Source organism: Phyllostomus hastatus, unplaced genomic scaffold (genome assembly GCF_019186645.2).
Source record: "Phyllostomus hastatus isolate PE091 unplaced genomic scaffold, TTU_PhHast_1.1 phas_scaffold_21, whole genome shotgun sequence".
Classification (NCBI taxonomy): domain Eukaryota; kingdom Metazoa; phylum Chordata; class Mammalia; order Chiroptera; family Phyllostomidae; genus Phyllostomus; species Phyllostomus hastatus.
The window spans coordinates 42,906,538-42,924,550 of NW_025334017.1; the positions used below are offsets into that span (position 1 = coordinate 42,906,538).

The 18,013-nt window shown below is 58.4% G+C and overlaps 1 protein-coding gene across 5 annotated transcripts in view; it reads right to left on the reverse strand.

Annotated features, from left to right (window-relative positions):
• Positions 1 to 2,331: 2,331 nt before the first annotated feature.
• Positions 2,332 to 18,013, reverse strand: part of ASAP1 (ArfGAP with SH3 domain, ankyrin repeat and PH domain 1) — a 271,886-nt gene continuing 256,204 nt past the window's right edge. For all 5 annotated transcript variants that reach the window (XM_045861006.1, XM_045861004.1, XM_045861007.1 and 2 more), the window contains 5 exons: positions 12,616 to 12,685; positions 10,375 to 10,433; positions 6,512 to 7,011; positions 4,607 to 4,729; positions 2,332 to 3,322 (listed from right to left, as the gene is read on the reverse strand). In XM_045861006.1, coding sequence (XP_045716962.1) covers positions 3,248 to 3,322; positions 4,607 to 4,729; positions 6,512 to 7,011; positions 10,375 to 10,433; positions 12,616 to 12,685 — 827 coding nt within the window. In that variant the 3' untranslated portion in view covers positions 2,332 to 3,247. The remainder of the gene's footprint in view (positions 3,323 to 4,606; positions 4,730 to 6,511; positions 7,012 to 10,374; positions 10,434 to 12,615; positions 12,686 to 18,013) is intronic.

Sequence of the window (18,013 nt, forward strand, 5' to 3'; positions counted from 1 at the left end):
AACCTTGTGCTGGGGACTGTCTTCCGTGCAGTGGGCACCCCCGCGGTGGCCTTGGAGTCAGAACCACTCGTCTGGACTCCTGACTGGGCCGTGTACGAACCACATCTCCGGCATGGGAACGGGTCTGAGCCTCATTTTCAAGCTCTGGGCAGCGGAGGGCTCGCTGCCTCTCGCCGGCTTGGAGAGGATGAGCTGACGCAGGCAGACCCTGGCCCGGGTCTGCTCGCTGCAGGGCAGCACCACGGGAACAGCCACGCGACACACACACGCCCAGCACGTGGTCGGAGCCTGGCGTTGCCCGAGAGCCCCTCCCACGTGCCTGCGCACCCCGCCCTATTCTTCCGGCCCCGCCCACATACGTGGGCCAGACGCAGGTGGCGTGGCGGCAGGAGTGGGAATGGGGCGGGCCGCAAGGCCGAGGGCCGTGTTTTGGAAGCGAAGGGAACCACCGCGCACATGCACATCCCGACTGTGCTGTGCACGGGGGTCGCGGCGACGCGCGCCATCTCTACCCTCGGAAGCGCAGCCGGGGGCGTCGCGATGCTCTCCAAATGGAAGGGGAGAGGACGACTCACAAAACGGCCTGATCTCAGGTGTTTGGGATCAACTGAGAATATGTTTATTTAAAAGCAATTTTAAATATTAAAAAAAGTAGAAATTAACACATACAGTACTGAAAAAACTGTCACATTAAATACATGTGAAATGACGAGTGTACTGATGTTGGAGCGTAACATCCAGATGAGAATTCGGAATTTAGCTAGTGGTGTATGTACGGGATTCCTATACAACAGGGTAAAGTTCTAGGCAATAAAAAAATAAATAGCAATTGCTGTTCAACAGTAAAATAAGACACACACTATTTGCAGAACATACCTTTCCCCTCTGAGGGAAAAAAAAAGAACTAATTAGCTATTTTTTTCATAAAGTTCCATACCTTCAAAATACTATATCATGTACAAAAATTGCAGATAGTGGCTCACTGAGTTTAAGAACAATATCAGATTTCAACTCAACCAAGATCAGCAAAGGTATTTATACCCAGTTTTGCTATGTCCCACAGTCAGCTGGGTTAAGCGAAAACTCAGATTACTGATGGAAAACAAAGACAAAACCCGAAAAAAAAAAAGTATTAAAAAAATGCGTTTAAGTGGCTGCAAAAAGGGATAAAGAACAGACACTGATTCCATGTGGTTTCAGACATGTAGTTTCTGGGATTTTGTAGAAACCAGTTTATTTGGAGATCAGCTGACAATACCGTAGGCTGCAGAAGTGAATCGGTTTTAAATGCAACTCAAAAGACGTCACTGAATGGACCAGGACACTGAGGAACTAAGGACGGAGACTTCCTGTCCTGACACCCGTGCGGCGGGAGTCCTGAGGCTGCAGACGGGGCCGGCCGGCCCACCACGCACCAGCACGCCGGCCGGCCCCCGCCGTTCTTGCTGTGGGGAGTCACCTGTGCTGCGAGGCCGCGGGAGCAACTGCCCGGTCACTGTCCACTAACAGCTGAGAAGATACGGCGCGGCGGGTCTGCCATGCAAGGGTGGTTAACTAGGTGGGCACCCCGAGTTCTCACGGTCACCACTCACGCAGAACCAAATTAATATGCACTGGGCGCTGCGACTCTAGAAGTGACGGTTTTCCCTAAGGGCTCGGGTGGGGAGTTGTGCTTCTGTGAAATGAACGAGGCTCACTCATTGCCAAGATTATCTGCTGAAAAATATTAGTTTTCTGTGCGGCTGCCAACGAAGCGGTTTAAGCAAACATAATGCCAGACTGACACATGAGCCTCGGAATCAGAGCGCAGTCCCAGCGGTGGGGGAGGGAACCGAACGGGTTCTTTTCAAAGTTCCGACTCACGCAAAGGGCCGAAATAGGCACGGCGTGCTCGTGGTCCGATAGACACACTGGGGTGAAGAGAAAACCAAGAAGGGGACTCGTCTTGGGAAGAGCTTTTTCACAGTGCAATTCACAGCAGCGTTTGGAACCTTGGTAATGAACCGACTCGAAGGTAACGCGTCTACTGCACAGAGCTGGAGACTGGAAAACTTACCTACCACCGGGTTTAAAAAAAGAGTGGGGGAAAAAAGAGGCTGGTTTCATTCAGCACCTGGGTCCTACCGTCGGGGAGCTGTGTGCCGGGCTGGCTTTTAAATCCGTCATCCTGTCGAGTCATTTCCTAAGTGTTTAAATGTGTCCAGAACAGAACTATGAAAATAACTTAAAACTGACGCATGAGATGCTTTAACACATTTGAAGGATGCTAATTCTTAATGTGATATGTAAATCCATACTCTTGAGAAAGCCAAAGGACTGACTAGAAACAAGTATTGTTGCAACCTTATAATTTCTGCTTTAATGGCAATCCGGTTTAAAAAATGTACAGTTCAACTGACCCATACGGTTCCTTTATAAAAGGCAGATTTCAGGTGAGCTTCTAAACACATGCATAAGGTAGAGGCTAGTATTTCCTGGCAGTCCTTGGTTCCTGACAGTTGAACTTCACTCAAGGGGTTTTAAACTTTAGTCAAAATAGTCATGAAGGCTATGTTATTTTTGCATAATGAGGTAAAATCTCAGGGGCGGGCACTCCTCAGAAGACAGCATAAGTCCACTTGTCTAGACTTGCAAGAGGCTGTGGGCACAGTAAAATGTGACCCGAGGTTTTGGGGTTGGCGATGACTCTGCGGAAGGAGTAACACTTGGGTTTCACCGAGCACTTTCCCGTAATAAATACCGGCGTCGGCGCGGGGAGCGATACATGGTGCGCGCGGACAACCACGGGCCGGCCTGTCGCGGAGCCGGGAGCTCCGCCTGGAAAACAGAACCCGCCCCTTTGCTCACGTCGCATTTCAGTAACAGGACTCAGAACACTGTGAGGTGCGGGCCGGAGAGTCCGTTTGACGCCTCCCGACGGCTGCTGAGACCACTCGTGTCTGCAAAGCCAGCCGCTCCTCTGTTCCCGTCTGCTCGGAAACAGCGTAGACAGAGACGTAAGTGCTAGACGCCAAGGACGGCTTTGGCAAACCAGGACGGCGCGCCGGGTCCCAGGCCCCCCTAATACTGGCAAAGGCAGAAAACAACAGGGTATTTATTTACAACAGACGCTACAGTCCACTCCTGCACCGCCCTCCGGGGGGTGTCTGCTCCGGCAGCGGCGGCGGCAGCTGTGTACACGTGTGCACAGGTGACGGGGAGGCAGTCTCGCTGGAGGGCGCGGACCATCTCAAGGTTCTGCTTTTCGCTAGTCGGACAGGATGTGGACGAAGGACACCGGGAAGACCCCCCTCCGCTCAGGCTGCCCCTCGATGTGGCCGATCTGTGGGGAGGGAAGGGAGGCGTCAGGCTGGAGGCTGAGGATGGCCGCCCGGGGACAAGCCCGGCGGCCCGAGCCCCGGGCGAGCCCGCAGAGCTGGGGTGGGAGGCAGGTGCCCCTCCGCCGCCTGCGGTGCCCTGCAGGGCGGACGACGCCACGCCACACGGCCCAGCGCCAGCGCCGACAACAGGGCAGAGGGCAGCCTGCGCTGGCGGCCAGCACTTCTGCGTGGGTCTCACTGTGCCCGCACGGCCGCCCCACAAGGGCCCAGGCTTGGCCCTCCGGGCAGAGCGCGTGGCGGCCTCGTCACCGAGGCCCCGGGGTCCTCACCCCCACGCTCCCGCCAGCGCCCCCCGACACAGCAGCACGTCCAGCGGCAGCTTCGCCTTCCAGCTTCCCAGGTGCTGCCCATCGGAACGCCTCTCGTGGCACCAAATGTCCCTGGAGGACAAACTGCCCCACCTGCGAACCTCTGTTTCAGTCCGAGCAAAACCAGACAGCGGTGATCAAGGACCAACCGCTGTCCAGGCCCAGAGGACACAGGCCGGAGGTGCACGCGTGTGCACTTGTGGTTCTGAGCATCGACGGGTCCCGCTGGCCCAGCTGTGAACCACGGGCCCCTCCTGGCAGGCAGGGCTGGCTCCCGCTGGGCATCGCCAAGGGCCCCTGATGCCCAAACGGCCACTGAGTGAGACAGTGACGCCTTCCCTTGCTGAGACCCGGGCTTTCACAGAGAAGTTTTTAATAGATATTCTTGAGGGATGTTGTCCTAAAATCGAGCAGGAAGGCACGGTGGTGCCCCACTGGACAGACAGAGGCCTGCATGCGGATGGGAGATGGAGCCCGGGCTGGGAGCCCGGACCCCCTGGCCCCCTAGCCCCCTGGCCTGGGGCAGCGCAGATGGCAACGGGCACACAGCCTTGGGGACCAGACTGCCTGCTGACTAGCTGTGTGCCTCGGGCAACGTGCTTTCTGACGCCTTGACTTCGCACCCGAAATCCAGAAAACACCTCTGGCTCACAGGCTGCGGTGTGACGAGGAGGGCGGGGGTAAAGCACATGGAATGTGAAGGCTCCTGACCCAGTTCCAAAGCTCCGTGGCTGCTCACCTAGCAGGTGAGACAGTGACCGAAAACACCCAGCCAAAGGGCTGCCGGGAAGTGCCACCGGGGCAGGGTACTGGCGCTCAGGGGCCCGGCCTCCCCGCTCCGCGCCGTGTAGGGAGTGCAGCTCGGTGCTGGGGACACCCCAACAGCCCCGGGAGGGACCGCCTGCCATGCGTACGTACCCACCACTCCTGGTCCTCCTCCCCCGTGACCACGATCACTTCGCCCTCGATGAAGGTCAGCTCGTCGTCATTGTCCGCCTGGCAGTCGTAAATGGTCTTCACGCGCCGCACCTTGTTCTTCCCCTGCGGCACAGAGACGGGGCGGGGTTAGCTGCCGGGGCGCAATGGAGGAGAGAGAGGGCGCACCGAGCTTGGGCAAGTGACGGGAGCTCCTCCAGCCTCCGCTTCCCCCTGCGATTGGGAGAGCGCGTCCGCCCCGCACTCTGTGGTCTGTGACATCACAAGATATACTGTCCCTGCCCCTTCCTCTGGCATCACAGGGCAGAGCCCGGCTCGGGGAGCAAGCACTCCCCCCCGTCCCCCCGGTTATTTTCAAGGGGAAGCAAACGACAGGGGCGGGGAGGAGATGGCTCCACTGGAGACGCAGAGCGAGGGGCCCACCCCCCAGCCCCGACAGCCACTGGCAGAGAGGGCAGCGGAGGCTGAAGATGGGTTTGGGAAATGTGGTGGTGTAAAGTGAGCCTGCAGCTAGTGGGGGGGGGGGGGGGTTGGGGGGCAGGGCGCTAAGCAGTTCCCCCTGAAAGTTTTGAATCTTGACCAATGTGACATGGGCTCTCATTTGTTGAACTGCTAGTGCTTTGCAAACAGGAAGATGGAAACAGGGAAATGACCTTCTAGAGGCCGTTCTGGGCACCCAGCTCGGTAAACACCAGTAATAAGAAGAGCAAGCCACAGCTCTGAGTATTCTGGGTCCAGCAACTTTTCCTCTTGGTCCCTCGGCGGCCCTGATGCCCTGGCCCCGGGCCGCAGCTTGTCCCCAGGCTGGTCGGGGGGGGGCTGTGGAGCCGGTGGCAGACATGTCCTTGCAGTGCCGGCTCAGCTAGCCGCCGAGAAGCCCCCAGTGACCGCTTACAATGGGAGGGCTCTGTGAGATCACAGAGCGTCTGGGGTCTGCACCCGTCAAGGCCACGGTGGCACCCGAGGGCCCGGGAGCTGCCCTCGTGAAGAGCAGAGGTGCCCGCCACATGGACATGTCGTCTCTACGCCGGGGCAGCACGGGGTTCGGTCCCCCCGCTTCAGGACCAAAGCAGCCCTTGCATCACAGCGCTGTTTCCCAGAGTGCCGTGGGTGGGGGCAGGGCTGGCATGCACTGTGGGAGGCTTTTAGGTCCAGCTCCCTCAGTGTGCACCCCCCCAGGACCTGTGCTCCTCAATGGGGGGCCTGTTGGGGTGCAGCTCTGAGCAGGACAGACAGCACACTCGCACCTTCCTAGAGCCCCACTTTCCCCCAAAAAAAGATTTTAGGGAAAAGAGCATTTTTATATCAAAATGCAGTTGCTGTATTAAAGAGCAGAAAGCATTTCACAAAAACCATGTAACATGAGACTTCAGCCCAATCCCAACGTCCGTGTGCATCCCCACAGGCTTTGCCCCGGGTCCCTGCAGGAGGCGGTGGGCGCACCGAGGCTGAGGTTCCCGGGCCCAGGGAGGGGAGGGGGCTGCTCTCCTATGACCGGGGAAGGCAGTCTCGTCCTCTGGCTTCCGGGATCCAAGCGCCCACTGCTGGGTGTTTCCTAGGTGCCAGCTAAGTGTGTTTAATGACCCATGAACCCGGTTCTGGTATCAGCCCCTTCTCTGTCCACAAGGAAACTGAGGCTCAGAGAAGGTGAGCAACTGGCCAAGGTCACAGTTACAGTGGGCACTGCGGGCGGGTCCTGACAGGCAGGCCCTGCTCCGGCACCCCAGGGACCCCGAGCCGTCAGGTGAGCAAGCTCCTGCGTTTTTTGTATGACCTGTCCACTCCCCCCTGCCCCCCCCCCCCCCCCCCGCATACCCCCCAGCCCAGGTTTCAGAGCGGGGCAGAGTCCACAAGAGCCCACAAGCACCCTGGCGCCTGCCCACCCACCGTGTTGATCTTCCTGGGCAGCGGGACGGGCGTCTCCGGCAGAGGGGGCGTCAGGTCGTTGGCGTCCTCGGAGGCTTGCTTTTGGATGGCGTCTCGGGGGGGCACATTCGGGGACAGATCCGCTGGGTGCGACTTCAGGGCCACGTCGCAGGGCGGCTGCGCCCTGGGCGAGATGTCTCCCGGCTGGGATTTCGCCAGCAGGTCGGTCAGCTGAGGCTTGGGAGGCAGGTCCTTCATCTGCGGCTTGGGGGGTAAGTCCGAGAGCTGGGGCTTGGGCGGCAGGTCGCCCAGCTGCGGCTTGGGGGGCAGCTCTCCCGGCTTCGGCGGCACATCTCCCATTTGGGGTTTGGGGGCCAGGTCGGCGGGCTTCGGGGGCAGGTCCCCCGGCGGTGGCTTCTGCGGCAAGTCTGCCAGCTGTGACGACTTCTGGACGATTTCAGGTGGGATGTTGGCTTTGTCTAGGGAGAGATGATGGCTGGTTTCCGTCTTCCGTAGTGCCACTGCGGGGAGCAACCACAAAGAGGGGGGTCACCGAGGGGAGGGGAGGGGAGGTGGGGAAGCGCAGCCTCCTCCCGTCGGCCCCCTGGAGGAGAGCCGACCTAGCACCCAACGCGGGCGCCCGGGCCAGGGGAGCTCAGGGGCTGATCTGGGTGCATGTGTAAGCCCAGATAAGCTGGGAGCCTGGAAGGCACCCACGTTACAACCCACGATTTTATGCCTCAGTTACATAAGGAAAGGATGTCCCAACTAATCCACAATTCAAAAACCCACAACTATAAACATAATACAGAATCGAGGAAATTACAAGCACAGAGCTGCAAGTTTCCAGAACGCTATTGCCTAACTGTAGCCACTTACACTATTCCGGTATTTTTCCTTTTTGACTTTTTCATGTATTTCCACATGTAAAAGTTTTATCTATGTACTGTTTTAGCAACAGTATTCGCCACGTTAATAAAAATTCTTCAGTATTAAGGTTTCTCCTCTCACCACCCTTTGATGATGTTTTGGTGACACAGGTACAAACTGCTCACGAATATAAACGGGACTACAGCATGTTACCTTGTCGGCAACTTTGATTTATTTCCCTACTTGGTATGTTTGGGTGCGTTCCTAAGCCAGGCCTTCCTCCTCCTCCTCAATGCCAGGTTGCGCACCACCAGGCAGGCTGGGGGCGGGTGCTGCTGCAGCGGGCCACCCCACGGCTCCCTGCGATGCCCACTCCAGTGGAACTCCAGACACTGGGGACCGGGCTGCACCACTTACTTGCTAGCTGTGTGACCCAGAGCAACGACACCACCTCTCTGCAACTCACCTTTCCCACCTCTACAACGTGCCTCACTATGTATGTATGTGTAAGGAGCTGGCCGGCAGGACCTGGCGGGCCCTAAGCAGTAAGGAGGTTCCTGCGGTCTCTGTCAGACTGGGCTCTTTGAGGCCAGGATTCACATTCTCACTCATTCCTGGGCTCTGGCTCCCGGCCAGGGGCCAGTCACAGGGGGCTCGGCAGGAAAACAGCCGACCGAGCACACCGAATGAATGAGTCAGACAAAACAAAACTGTCATCCTGAAAATCCGACACATTCAGAAAGGTATTCTTTAAAAAAAAAAAAGAAGATAAATCAGTGTTGTAAATTGTCACGAGCCGTACTGCGGCCGTTCCCACCCACGGCCTACCCAGCCCCCGTCCGTCCCAGGGAACTCAAATTCAAGGGCACGCTCGTGCACGTGGGCTGGGCCTTGAGCCGCAGCTGGTGCGGCTGGGAGAGCAGATGTCTGAGGCAGGGAGCGACGGGGGCAAACCCGGGGGATCCCCGGGACAGACTGCCTGGAAAGCCTTGCTGTGAGTCACACTTCCGGGGGAACAGAAACCGTGAGGAAGTGCTGGGCGGCCGTAACCCTCCAAATATGTAGCTCTGATCCTACCCATTCCTCCTAAACAAGGCGTCGAGGCCAGGCCCTGAGCGGTCTCTGCTAGGACGCGCAGCATGGCGTGCTCTCCAGCCAGCAGAAGGAAAGCAGACTGCGCGCACCAAGGAACAGAGACTGCTTCCCCTGCGCGGTGCCAGGCGATGGAATACTACGCGGCCAGTAAAAGCCACCTGTTATGTAATTCATGTTGTGGCAAATGTTTCTGAGTTACCCTGAGAAAAAGCCAGCTTAAATGGGAACCTAAACAAGCATAAACCAGAGAGTGAAAGGAGAGATCCACTCGTTTACCCTGGTGGGAAGGCTTCAAGTGATTCGCATTTTCTTACATTTTTGCATTTCCGTATTTTTCAAGTCTTCTAGAATGAATGTACGCCACTTTTGTAATGAGAAAGGAAATCAGAAGAGACAGTCTCTGCTCTAGGAGAGCCTCCAGCCTTTGCTGTTTTACTTCCCAGCTGGGCCTGCGTTCTCCCCGCGGCCATGAAGGCTCCTCCCCGGCCTGCACGCACTCTGAAGGGCAGGCCAGCGCCCCGCACTTCCCCTGCAGCCGGGCTGCACGGCGTCCTGCGGGGGGAGGGCCGCTGGCGCCGAGGCCGGGCAGGACCTCCCCCGACTGTGCTTCCCTGCCACACCCAGGCCCTGGGAGCCAGGCCCAGCGCCGGGCAAGGGAGCTGGGGCCAGCACAGGGCAGCATCAGGAGGGAGGGAGGCAGGCTGCAGGGGTGGGAGGCGGGGAGGGCTCGAAGGGGACTGGGACTGTGAGCTGCGTAGGCAGGTAGGTGCAAGGTCCCACGGGGGCACGTGATCAACGGTGACCCCGCGGGCTGGATGGCGCAGACTCTAGAGAAGTGGGAACAGGGCTGTGATACTGGGCTCCAACTTACGAGATCGGGCAGCCCCCTGGGCAGAGGTTAAAAGCAGAAAGCCCCATGACTTTAGGGACAGACTCAGTAAACCTGGGGGAAGGCTTCCTTTGCACTCCGAGGAGAAGGCACACAGCCACCTGGGACCCCCCGGTCTTCCTGCACCGGAACCAGGCCCGACGGGTCCCCGCCCCTCCGAAGATGCCAGCCGGCCGGGAGACTCTGGGCGAGCGCTGAATTCCAGCTTCCCGCCATGCATCCCTAGTTTGGCTTCTGGGGTCAAAGGTCTCACCACTGGCAGGAAACCCAGGACACAGCCACAAGCTCCTCTGGGCCTCCGTCTGCACCTAGTGTGGGCCCTGCTGGCCTTGCGGGCCTCCGGGAGGGCAGAGGCAGATGGAGTGAACCAAATGCCCCCGCACTGCAACAAACGGATGGGCACTGTCATGTCTGCTTGATAGGGAAGATGGACAGTTCGGTCTTCCCAATGCAAAGCTTGGCCAGAATTACACATCTGGTCAGACAGCAGGGCGTTGCCCCGGCCAGGCAGCAGCTGGGAGACTCCGCCGTCTCCTACTCGGCGAGCACGCGTGTCTCCACTTGGCATGACAGACGCCATCCCTGGGACCCACTAGCTCGGGGCACTGGGAGGCAGGACCCTCTTTGTCCTGTCAGAAGCCCAGGAAGGGGGCATCCTTGTCCCACGTGCGGGTGAGGAATTGGAGACTCGGGGGAGCTCCTGGGCCCCGCCCAGGCCCCAGGCCCGGGAGTGGGAGGGCTGGAACGGGTGCCCGTCTCTCTGATTAGCTTTGCAGAGGAGGAGACGTGGGCCCTGGGGGTCTCGTGATGTGCCTTTTGGAAGAGTACTTTTTGGGGGAAAATGAGGTGCTTTGCTCAACACGAAACCTGAGGTTATCGATATGCTCTTTGTTGAACACACTTATCGGGCGTTCCCTTCATGCCGGGTGCCGCTTCAGGCATCTGTGGCCGGGACAGACGGAAACACTGTCCCCTCCGCAGGCACGGCGACCCTCTCGGCACACGTGGAGACTGCAAAGAGACGGCTTACCTTTCTGAGGTAGTTTAGGAAGAACTCTTGGACCAAGTGCAGTCTTTGCAGAAGCAGTGCTAATTTAATAAAAAAAAATCATTTAGGACCGAAAAGTGCTACAATGTCAGCAGTGACAGGTCGTTCCAGGCAATCCCAGGGGTCCACCGAACTACCTAAAGACCTCTCCACGTTCCTTCAGCCGGAGGTCACCGTCCCTCTCCCGCAACTGCAGGTGTGCCTGCCTGGGCAGGAGAGCGGAAGGCTGTTTCTGGGGGACTCGGGCCACCCTTCCTCCTCGTGAGGCCTCGGCCCGGGGCCAGTGATGTCTGTGGAGGCACGTGGCACTCGAGACCGTGTCCCCAGTGTGGCACAGAGAAGTATCTCATCTCACCGGACCCCACAGCGTGCCCCTCGCCGCCCTCATTTTCAAATGAGGTGACCGCAGTGACAGGCACAAGGTCCTCAGGCTGGTCACTGGTGGACACGGGAACCCAGCCCCAGCTCTGATGGACTCCGGAGCCCTTGCGCCCTCCGAAGGGAATGGCTGGGGTGTCAGGCCGCCACGTCCCTGAGCTCTGCCTCCTTTGGGGGGGCGTGTGAACAGGGAACAGGCCCAGGTCCCCAGGACGGAGGTCTGCTAGTGCCCCGAACAGCCAAATGCCAACCCCCGCACCTGGCCACCACTGAAACGCCCGCGCTGCAGGTGGCACCTGTGGGACTCGTTGGAGTCCGATGTTTCCCTCTGACAAGAGGCCCCAACCGCTCTCGGGACACGGGAGCGCCGCGGACCCCAAAAGCCACGGCAGCCAAGTGCCCGTGTCTGCCTGCCAAGAGCTCTCCACAATCGCTCGCTTCTCCTTTCCTGTCCTTCCGTGTCCTCAGAACTGGCTGCTTTCCCTTCTATCCTAACTGTACTTAAAAGGACAGGGAAAGCCAAACCGGCCAGACGGACGCCGAATCAGAGAGGGGAGGACGTGCCGGTCTTCTCCCGTCCCCGCCCGCTCGCCGCCCTCGGTCTCAACGCCCTCCCGGCTCCCTGGAGCCCCGCCTGCCTCTGGGCTCCTTGGGGGCCGCCCCGCTGCTGACACACAGCCGCTACTGGACTGGAAATGGCAGATGCCAAAGGCTTTCTTTTCTAATGTTTTAGAAAAGGTTATATTTATTTTTAAAGAGAGGAGAGGAGAAGAAACACAGGAAGAGAAACATCGACGTGAGAGAGAACACCTATTGGTCGGCTCTTTGTACGCACCCTGACCAGGGACTGAACCCGCCACGCAGGTGCGTGCCCTGACGGGGGATCAGACTGTCAGCCTTTTGCCTTGCGGGATGGTGCCCAGCCAACTGGGCCGCGCTGGTCAGGGCAACGCCAAAGGGCTTTGCCTCAGACGTTTCTGGGGTGCTTTTCTAAGGCCCTGTCAGGCCGGGTGCCAGGGGAGGGGACTTGGGGACAGGGAGCCTGGAGAGCCGGGGGTCTGAGTCCGGTGCCGAGCACCGCCACCACTCAGCCTCTGGGGCTGCCTCCCCCTCGGCGACAGCGAGCGCGGTACCGAGGGGGCCCGCCCCGTCGTACTCACAGCACGGGGCTGTGCGGACTACACACGATGGTGGCGGGAAGAGAAATGAGGGCTTTTGCTTTTTCAAAGAATCCTGGACAAACTCTGAAAGCAACGCCCCCCCGCCCCCGCCCCGACTCCCCGTCCCTGAGGTTCCAGGCCTGGAAGTGGCTCTTGGTGTCCTCCTCCGGCTGCGCCTCCAGAGAAGACCCCGTGCGTCAGCCGGGGCTGGGTAAGTGCTGCCCGCCGGAGCGCTCCCAAGCCCCCGTGTCGGGGAGAGGAGAGGACACAGAGGTGCTGCTCCCAGCCGGGCCGGAGCAACTCCCCACCAGGGAACTTTCAGAAAGTCACATTTTTACGTTTGAAAACCTCTGGGCTGTCGGGGGTCACTGAGGGCTGTCTTTCCATCCCCAAGGCTGCAGAATGGAGCCAGCAGGGAAAGGAACAAAACGCAATGCCTTCATTTAAAAAAATCAAAAACTAAAATCTCGTTCTGACCGACCGTGTGACTCCGAGACGTGTGGGCCGGGCGCACCTGGAGCCCAGGTGGGGGAGAGCGGTCCACTCGCAAGCGGGGTCTGCAGAGCCGCCGGGCCGAGACTAGGGACGCGGCCGGTGGGCCATGCCTGGGGCAGACTGTCACTGAAGCCCGTTCCTGCAATTCCGCCCACCACGACTACCCGCCAGGAGGACGGAGGTGGCTTACCTCGACTGCTGAGAAAGTCCCTCGAACTTGTTTGCGCTCTTGCCGGATGATGTTGGACCCATATCGTTACCTGCGGGGAAAGTCGAACGTGAAAAATTGCGTCCTGAGAAGGGGAAGTGGAACCGGGGACACGGGGTTGGGCAGACGGGCCCCCCGAGGTCCCAGCCTTCAGAAGACCGGAGCCAGAGGAGCCCCTGGCCGGGAGAGCCCAGACTCAGGAGAAACACACGACCCACAGTGGGGCGTGTGCAGACGCGGCTCAGCAGGGCGGCGGCGGCTGGCCGGCCGCGGGACACGGCCCTCAGTCACTTGCCTCACTCATCATTCACGCAAATGTTAGCATTTACTAAGCACCTACTATGTGCAGGGCATGAGTGCGTAACAGGAGGCACAAAAGCAAATAAAACGCTCCTGCTCTGGCAGAGTTCAAGTGCTGGCCAGGGAGACAGACACTACAAACCACATGAGTACTGTGGGACCAGCTGGGTGCAGAGAAGAGGCAGTGTCCAAACTGGCCTGGGGGGAGGGTGGGTGGTCATCTTTGGGGGACGTGGCCCCTGAACAGCGCGGCACTTTCTAACGGGGAAGAGCCAGAACCAGACCGTGCACTCTGCCCAGAAGGGGAAGACCAGCTGCAGTAAACGTGGCTCCTCTGTGACCCGCTCCACTCGGGGGGAGCGCAGGGCGTCCCAGGCCAGGCTGCCGGGCGCCCAGGAGAAACCCGGGAGCCTGCAGCTGTCGCTGGGCCCCAGTCCGCCTCCTTGCTCTGGAAACCCAAGTGTCCTCCTTCAACACAGCCCTTTGCTGCCCCACCTGGACACCCATGACCCCTCCCGGGTGGCACTGGCAAGGCGCTGGATGGGGCGGCTCTGAAACAGGAGTGGACAGGGCTGATCATGCTCCCTGCCTGGGGTGCCCACTCCAGGGGCCTGGTGCTTTTCTTCCTCACAGGGACGCGAGGACCTGGCATCATTCTCACATGAAAGACGAGGAAACAAGGTCAAGTGGGCGAACGGCTCTAGGCCCCATGGCTAGAGGCTGCACCTGAACGTCCCGGCCACACGCCTGGGTGCTCCTCCTGACCTATCATGACCCCCCAGTATAGCATGACAAAGGCAACCACTGTTCACTCAGCACTGACTCCAGTAACCAGGTTCACGAGGTGCATAAAAAGAATCACTCACACACACAGAAGTCAAGCCAAGCCCAAGGTCAAGTGGCTGGCAAGGGTCAGAGCTGGGACACCAAGCTGAGGGGCCCACCTGCAGGGTCTGCACTAAAGCACCACAGCCCAGCACCTCCCGTCCCTTGAACGCACCGGGCACGGAGAGGCGGGCGGAATGTGAGGATGGGCTCCTGGACAGAATGCTCTCTGGTCACTCGTGGCGACTCCCCACCTCCGAGGGCCTGTGTGTTGGTGGCTCTCTGACTCAGCCCCCGCTGTTCCCTCTTCCTTCAGCACCCCTCCCCTCCCACTGGCGGCAAATTCTCATGTGACTTTCAAAGAACACCTGCAAAGCCATTTCCGAGATTCCTTCCGCACGCAGCCGAGTCCGGCTGCTCCCCTGGGCTGGGCCTCGAGTGCCCGCACCCACTGACCACAGAAGAGTGGCGCAGGGTGCAGATGCGGGTGCCAGGCAGGCCCGGGTCGGCGCTCCAGCCGCACCGCCGGCCAGCGGGCGTGAGTCTGGGCTCCACGGCTTTTTCTGTGACGCCTCAGTCCCCGTCTATGAAATGGGAACGAGAGTCCCTGCCCCACTAGATGGGCATGGACATCACGAGAGAGAAACTCTGGAGGGCGGAGCACGGTGCTGGACCCCAGGGAGCCTGACCCAGCGTTCTCGGTGCCCTTCGTAGTTCTTCGACGCGGAATGTAAAGACATGCTTTACTTGACGAACACGCATCTCAAAGACAGGGAGTCTGCCTTGCTCGTCTTGAAACCCGCTTCCTGGCCAGTGCCTGGCATGGGCGGCCACTCGGTGCCCCATGAATGGAGGCAGGGCCTGCAGCGCAGACTCTGCCCTCTGCTCCACTCCTCCCACACCTGGGGAGGCGCCAGTGGCCTGGAAGAAAGGAACCCCCTCGCGCTCCCAGCGGGCCGAAGGCCACCTGCCATGCCTGGGAGGAGAAGTGTGGTTTAGGAAAACTTCTGAGAATAGGATAGCATTAGAGGGAGGAGCGAAAACACAGAAGCAGCTCCATCCTCTCTCCTCTTTGTGCAATTGGGAAAAGGACCTAGTGTAGCCTACAGATGTGTTGCAGAGAGCTGAAGACAGATGCTGGGCAGGCAACGGAAAGCTGTGGTCACTCACTCCAGCTCAGAAGCGGGGGGCCAAGCGTCTGTGGGGACACAGGCAGGCACTGGCCCAGCGTGCCTGGCACAGAGGCTCCGAGAGTTCTCTGGAGCAGCCGAGTTCAAGTGCCAGTTCTCCAGCCCCTGGATTCGTGATATGGCACAAATCAGGGGACGTCTCTGGTCTTTGAAATCCTCGTTAGTGAACCAGGGACGACAACAGTCCCTGTCCGACAGGATGGCCGTGATGGCTAAACAGTGTGCGGATGAGTGACCGGCATCCGGCACCTCGCAAACAATCTACGAGCGGCTGAAGTCATTATCATGTCTACGACTGCTCGCAAAACACGGTTTGGGTCGTGGGGGGCAAACATGGTAACATTGGGTCAGCCAAAAAGTCCATGTAGCTTTTCCTTTACGATGGCTCTAGCAACGCTTACTTGTCTTTAACTTCATTTGAAACAGTTTTGTTACATTGTATTGCGACAGCTGTCCTATCAGCATGCATTAAAAAAAAAAAACATCGATATTGGTGAACTATTATGTAGCCATTTTAACATTGAAGATGGGGGAAACTAAGCAACATTTTCAGGTACATTATGCTTCACTATTACAAGAAAGGTAAAAACACAACTGAAATGCAAAAAGAGATTTGTGCAGTGTATGGAGAAGGTGCTGTGACCGATCGAACGTGTCAGAAGTGGTTTGTGAAGCTTCTTGGTCCTATTGACATTTTGGCCGAATGACTCTTTGCCGTGGGGCTGCCTTATGCATTGGAAGATGTTTAGCAGCACCCCTGGACTCTGCCCACCAGAAGCCAATAGCAGGAGAGAGCCGGCATACTCAAAATATCCAACTCAATAACGTTATTGGTGGAAATAGAAAAGTGTCTTTTATTTTACAGAAAAAACTAAACGGCCTTTCTAGCTAACCCAACATATTGGAAAATCCAAGAAAAGCGAAGAATAAGGAAATTTCTAACCAGAGGCTCTTGTACAAGCCAATACGAATTCCGATAACTAGGTATGCACGCCTCAGATCAGACACTTTAAATACTGGGCCTTTGCACCTGGTGGTTCTAGCCTGGAAATATGAGAAGTGAATCAAATTGTGGGATAGTTTTTCATCCACTGTTTACAACATTAAGAAGAAGATCATAAAACTTCATATCCCAGTGGCCAGACTGAGGAATGTAAGTGATTTCCAGCACTTGGACACCAGAACTTGGGCTTCTAGAATGTTCCTTCAGTGCACGTCTGGTTTCCCACACTGGGCATCGCAGGTACTTCTCTGAATTCTTGCCAGAGGATGGAGGTCCTGGGGGGAATGCTCCCAGGTATTAACTATCTGACTTTCAAGTGTGAGAAGAGGGTTAATCACACGGCCTCCATGAACTGATAATCAATTGGAGTTTTTTCTTTGCTCCGGCCTGTAACCACCTCAGTGTCAGATTGGTAGTCTATTTTTAGCCACGGTTTGTAACTGTATGTTACGTGTTTTGTGACGAGATCACACTTTTGGACTTTGTTACTTTGCTACCTATATTTTTTCCTTTGGACCTCATTTCCTTATTAACTTTAAGTTGTGTTAAAATGTGTTGGTCTGTTAAAAGTAGGTGATGAGCAAAGTATTTTATCCCCCAAGGTGAGATTTAACAACACGAGGCTCCAAAGGTCAAAGCCCCACAAAACCCAGATCTGCCCAGAGGCCTGGTTCCTGCTCAGAAGCCTGTCCTGGCTGTCCCCCTCCCCGCCCCCCCGAGACAGATGGCCGTGGGACTTCAGGAAGGTGACGTAGGGGGTACTTCAGGGGCTGCGGGCACCGAGGTTCTGGCAGGGACACAGCCTGGAGCAGCCCTGCCCGCACACCAGGGCGCCGCGCTGTAGACGGACAGGGAGCCACAGCCAGGGGGATGGAGCCGGCCTGCTGGGCCACCTCCTCCCGTCTCCGCCCCACGGAGAGAGAGACACACCGGTGCGGAGGCGGGGAGGCCAGTGGCATCCCGGAGCCGCGCCGTGCAAACGCTGCAGGCCAGAGGGTGGGGCGCGCAGGCTCCCCGCTGCCCAGCCAGGAGAACCTGGGGTGGGTAACCCTTCTGAGTCCCAGTGTTTCCAACCGGGTGGATGCGGTTAAGAATTAGGTGAGCACTACTAACCAGCCTGTTTTACAGCTGGAGAAACTGAGGTATGAAACAGTGCAAAGACACTTGCTGAAAGCCCAGGGCTGGAGCTGGCTTAGAATCTAGGCATGGGACACAGGGGCCACACGGGAGCACGCTGCTCCACGGGGACGGGCACCGCACACGCACGCACCCTGGGAAGGAGTTCACAATGAGCGGGGCGAGCCTGAGAGGCAAGCAGAACCGCCGTGACAACCCTGGGCCACAGGAACGCAGAGTGGGAGGGGGTGGTGGCCGAACTGGGCACGGCCTTTTCGGCACATCCCTGGACAGCAGACCTGGAAGGATGCCTCAGCACCACCACATGCGAGTATGGCATTCCAGGCTGAGGTCACAGCGCGAGCAAAGGCTCAGTGGGGTCTTAGGGGAAGGAATGCAGTCTGGGAACCCGGGGCACAAGATGACAGGCAGGTCCCGTTTCAGGGGTCAGCAGGTGAGGCCCGGGCAGAGCCGGCGGCTGTGCCTGTACCACTTCTCACACCTGGTGCCGACGGCGGGGGGGTTCAGGAGGTCAGGGAGCACGGGGGATGACGGGGCCGCAGGGAGGCTGCGGGCATCAGATGTTGCCCGGAGTCTGCTGCCCGGAGGGCTCTGTGCACACCCAGTCTGGCCCCCGCCTCCGGCCCCTGGATCAAGGCCAGGGGCAGACAGACGGGGACAGAACTGAGTGGCGGTGCTCTGGCAGAAAGAAGCACGAGGCCAGGGTCAGGACGGCGCGACCTGCCCGCGGAGGTCCAGCTGTGTGTGCCCGTGCCTGCCATGGCCTGTGTCTGCTGGAGCTGCCTCTAAGTGTGTGTCCTACATGTGCGCACGCCTCAACACAGGCACGGCCCTATCGCCCCGGAACTACCACGTGGGGCGGTCTGAGCGTGACCACCAGAGTCAGCGGCATGGACGACTGTCGCTCTGGATGCAGACAGGCTTT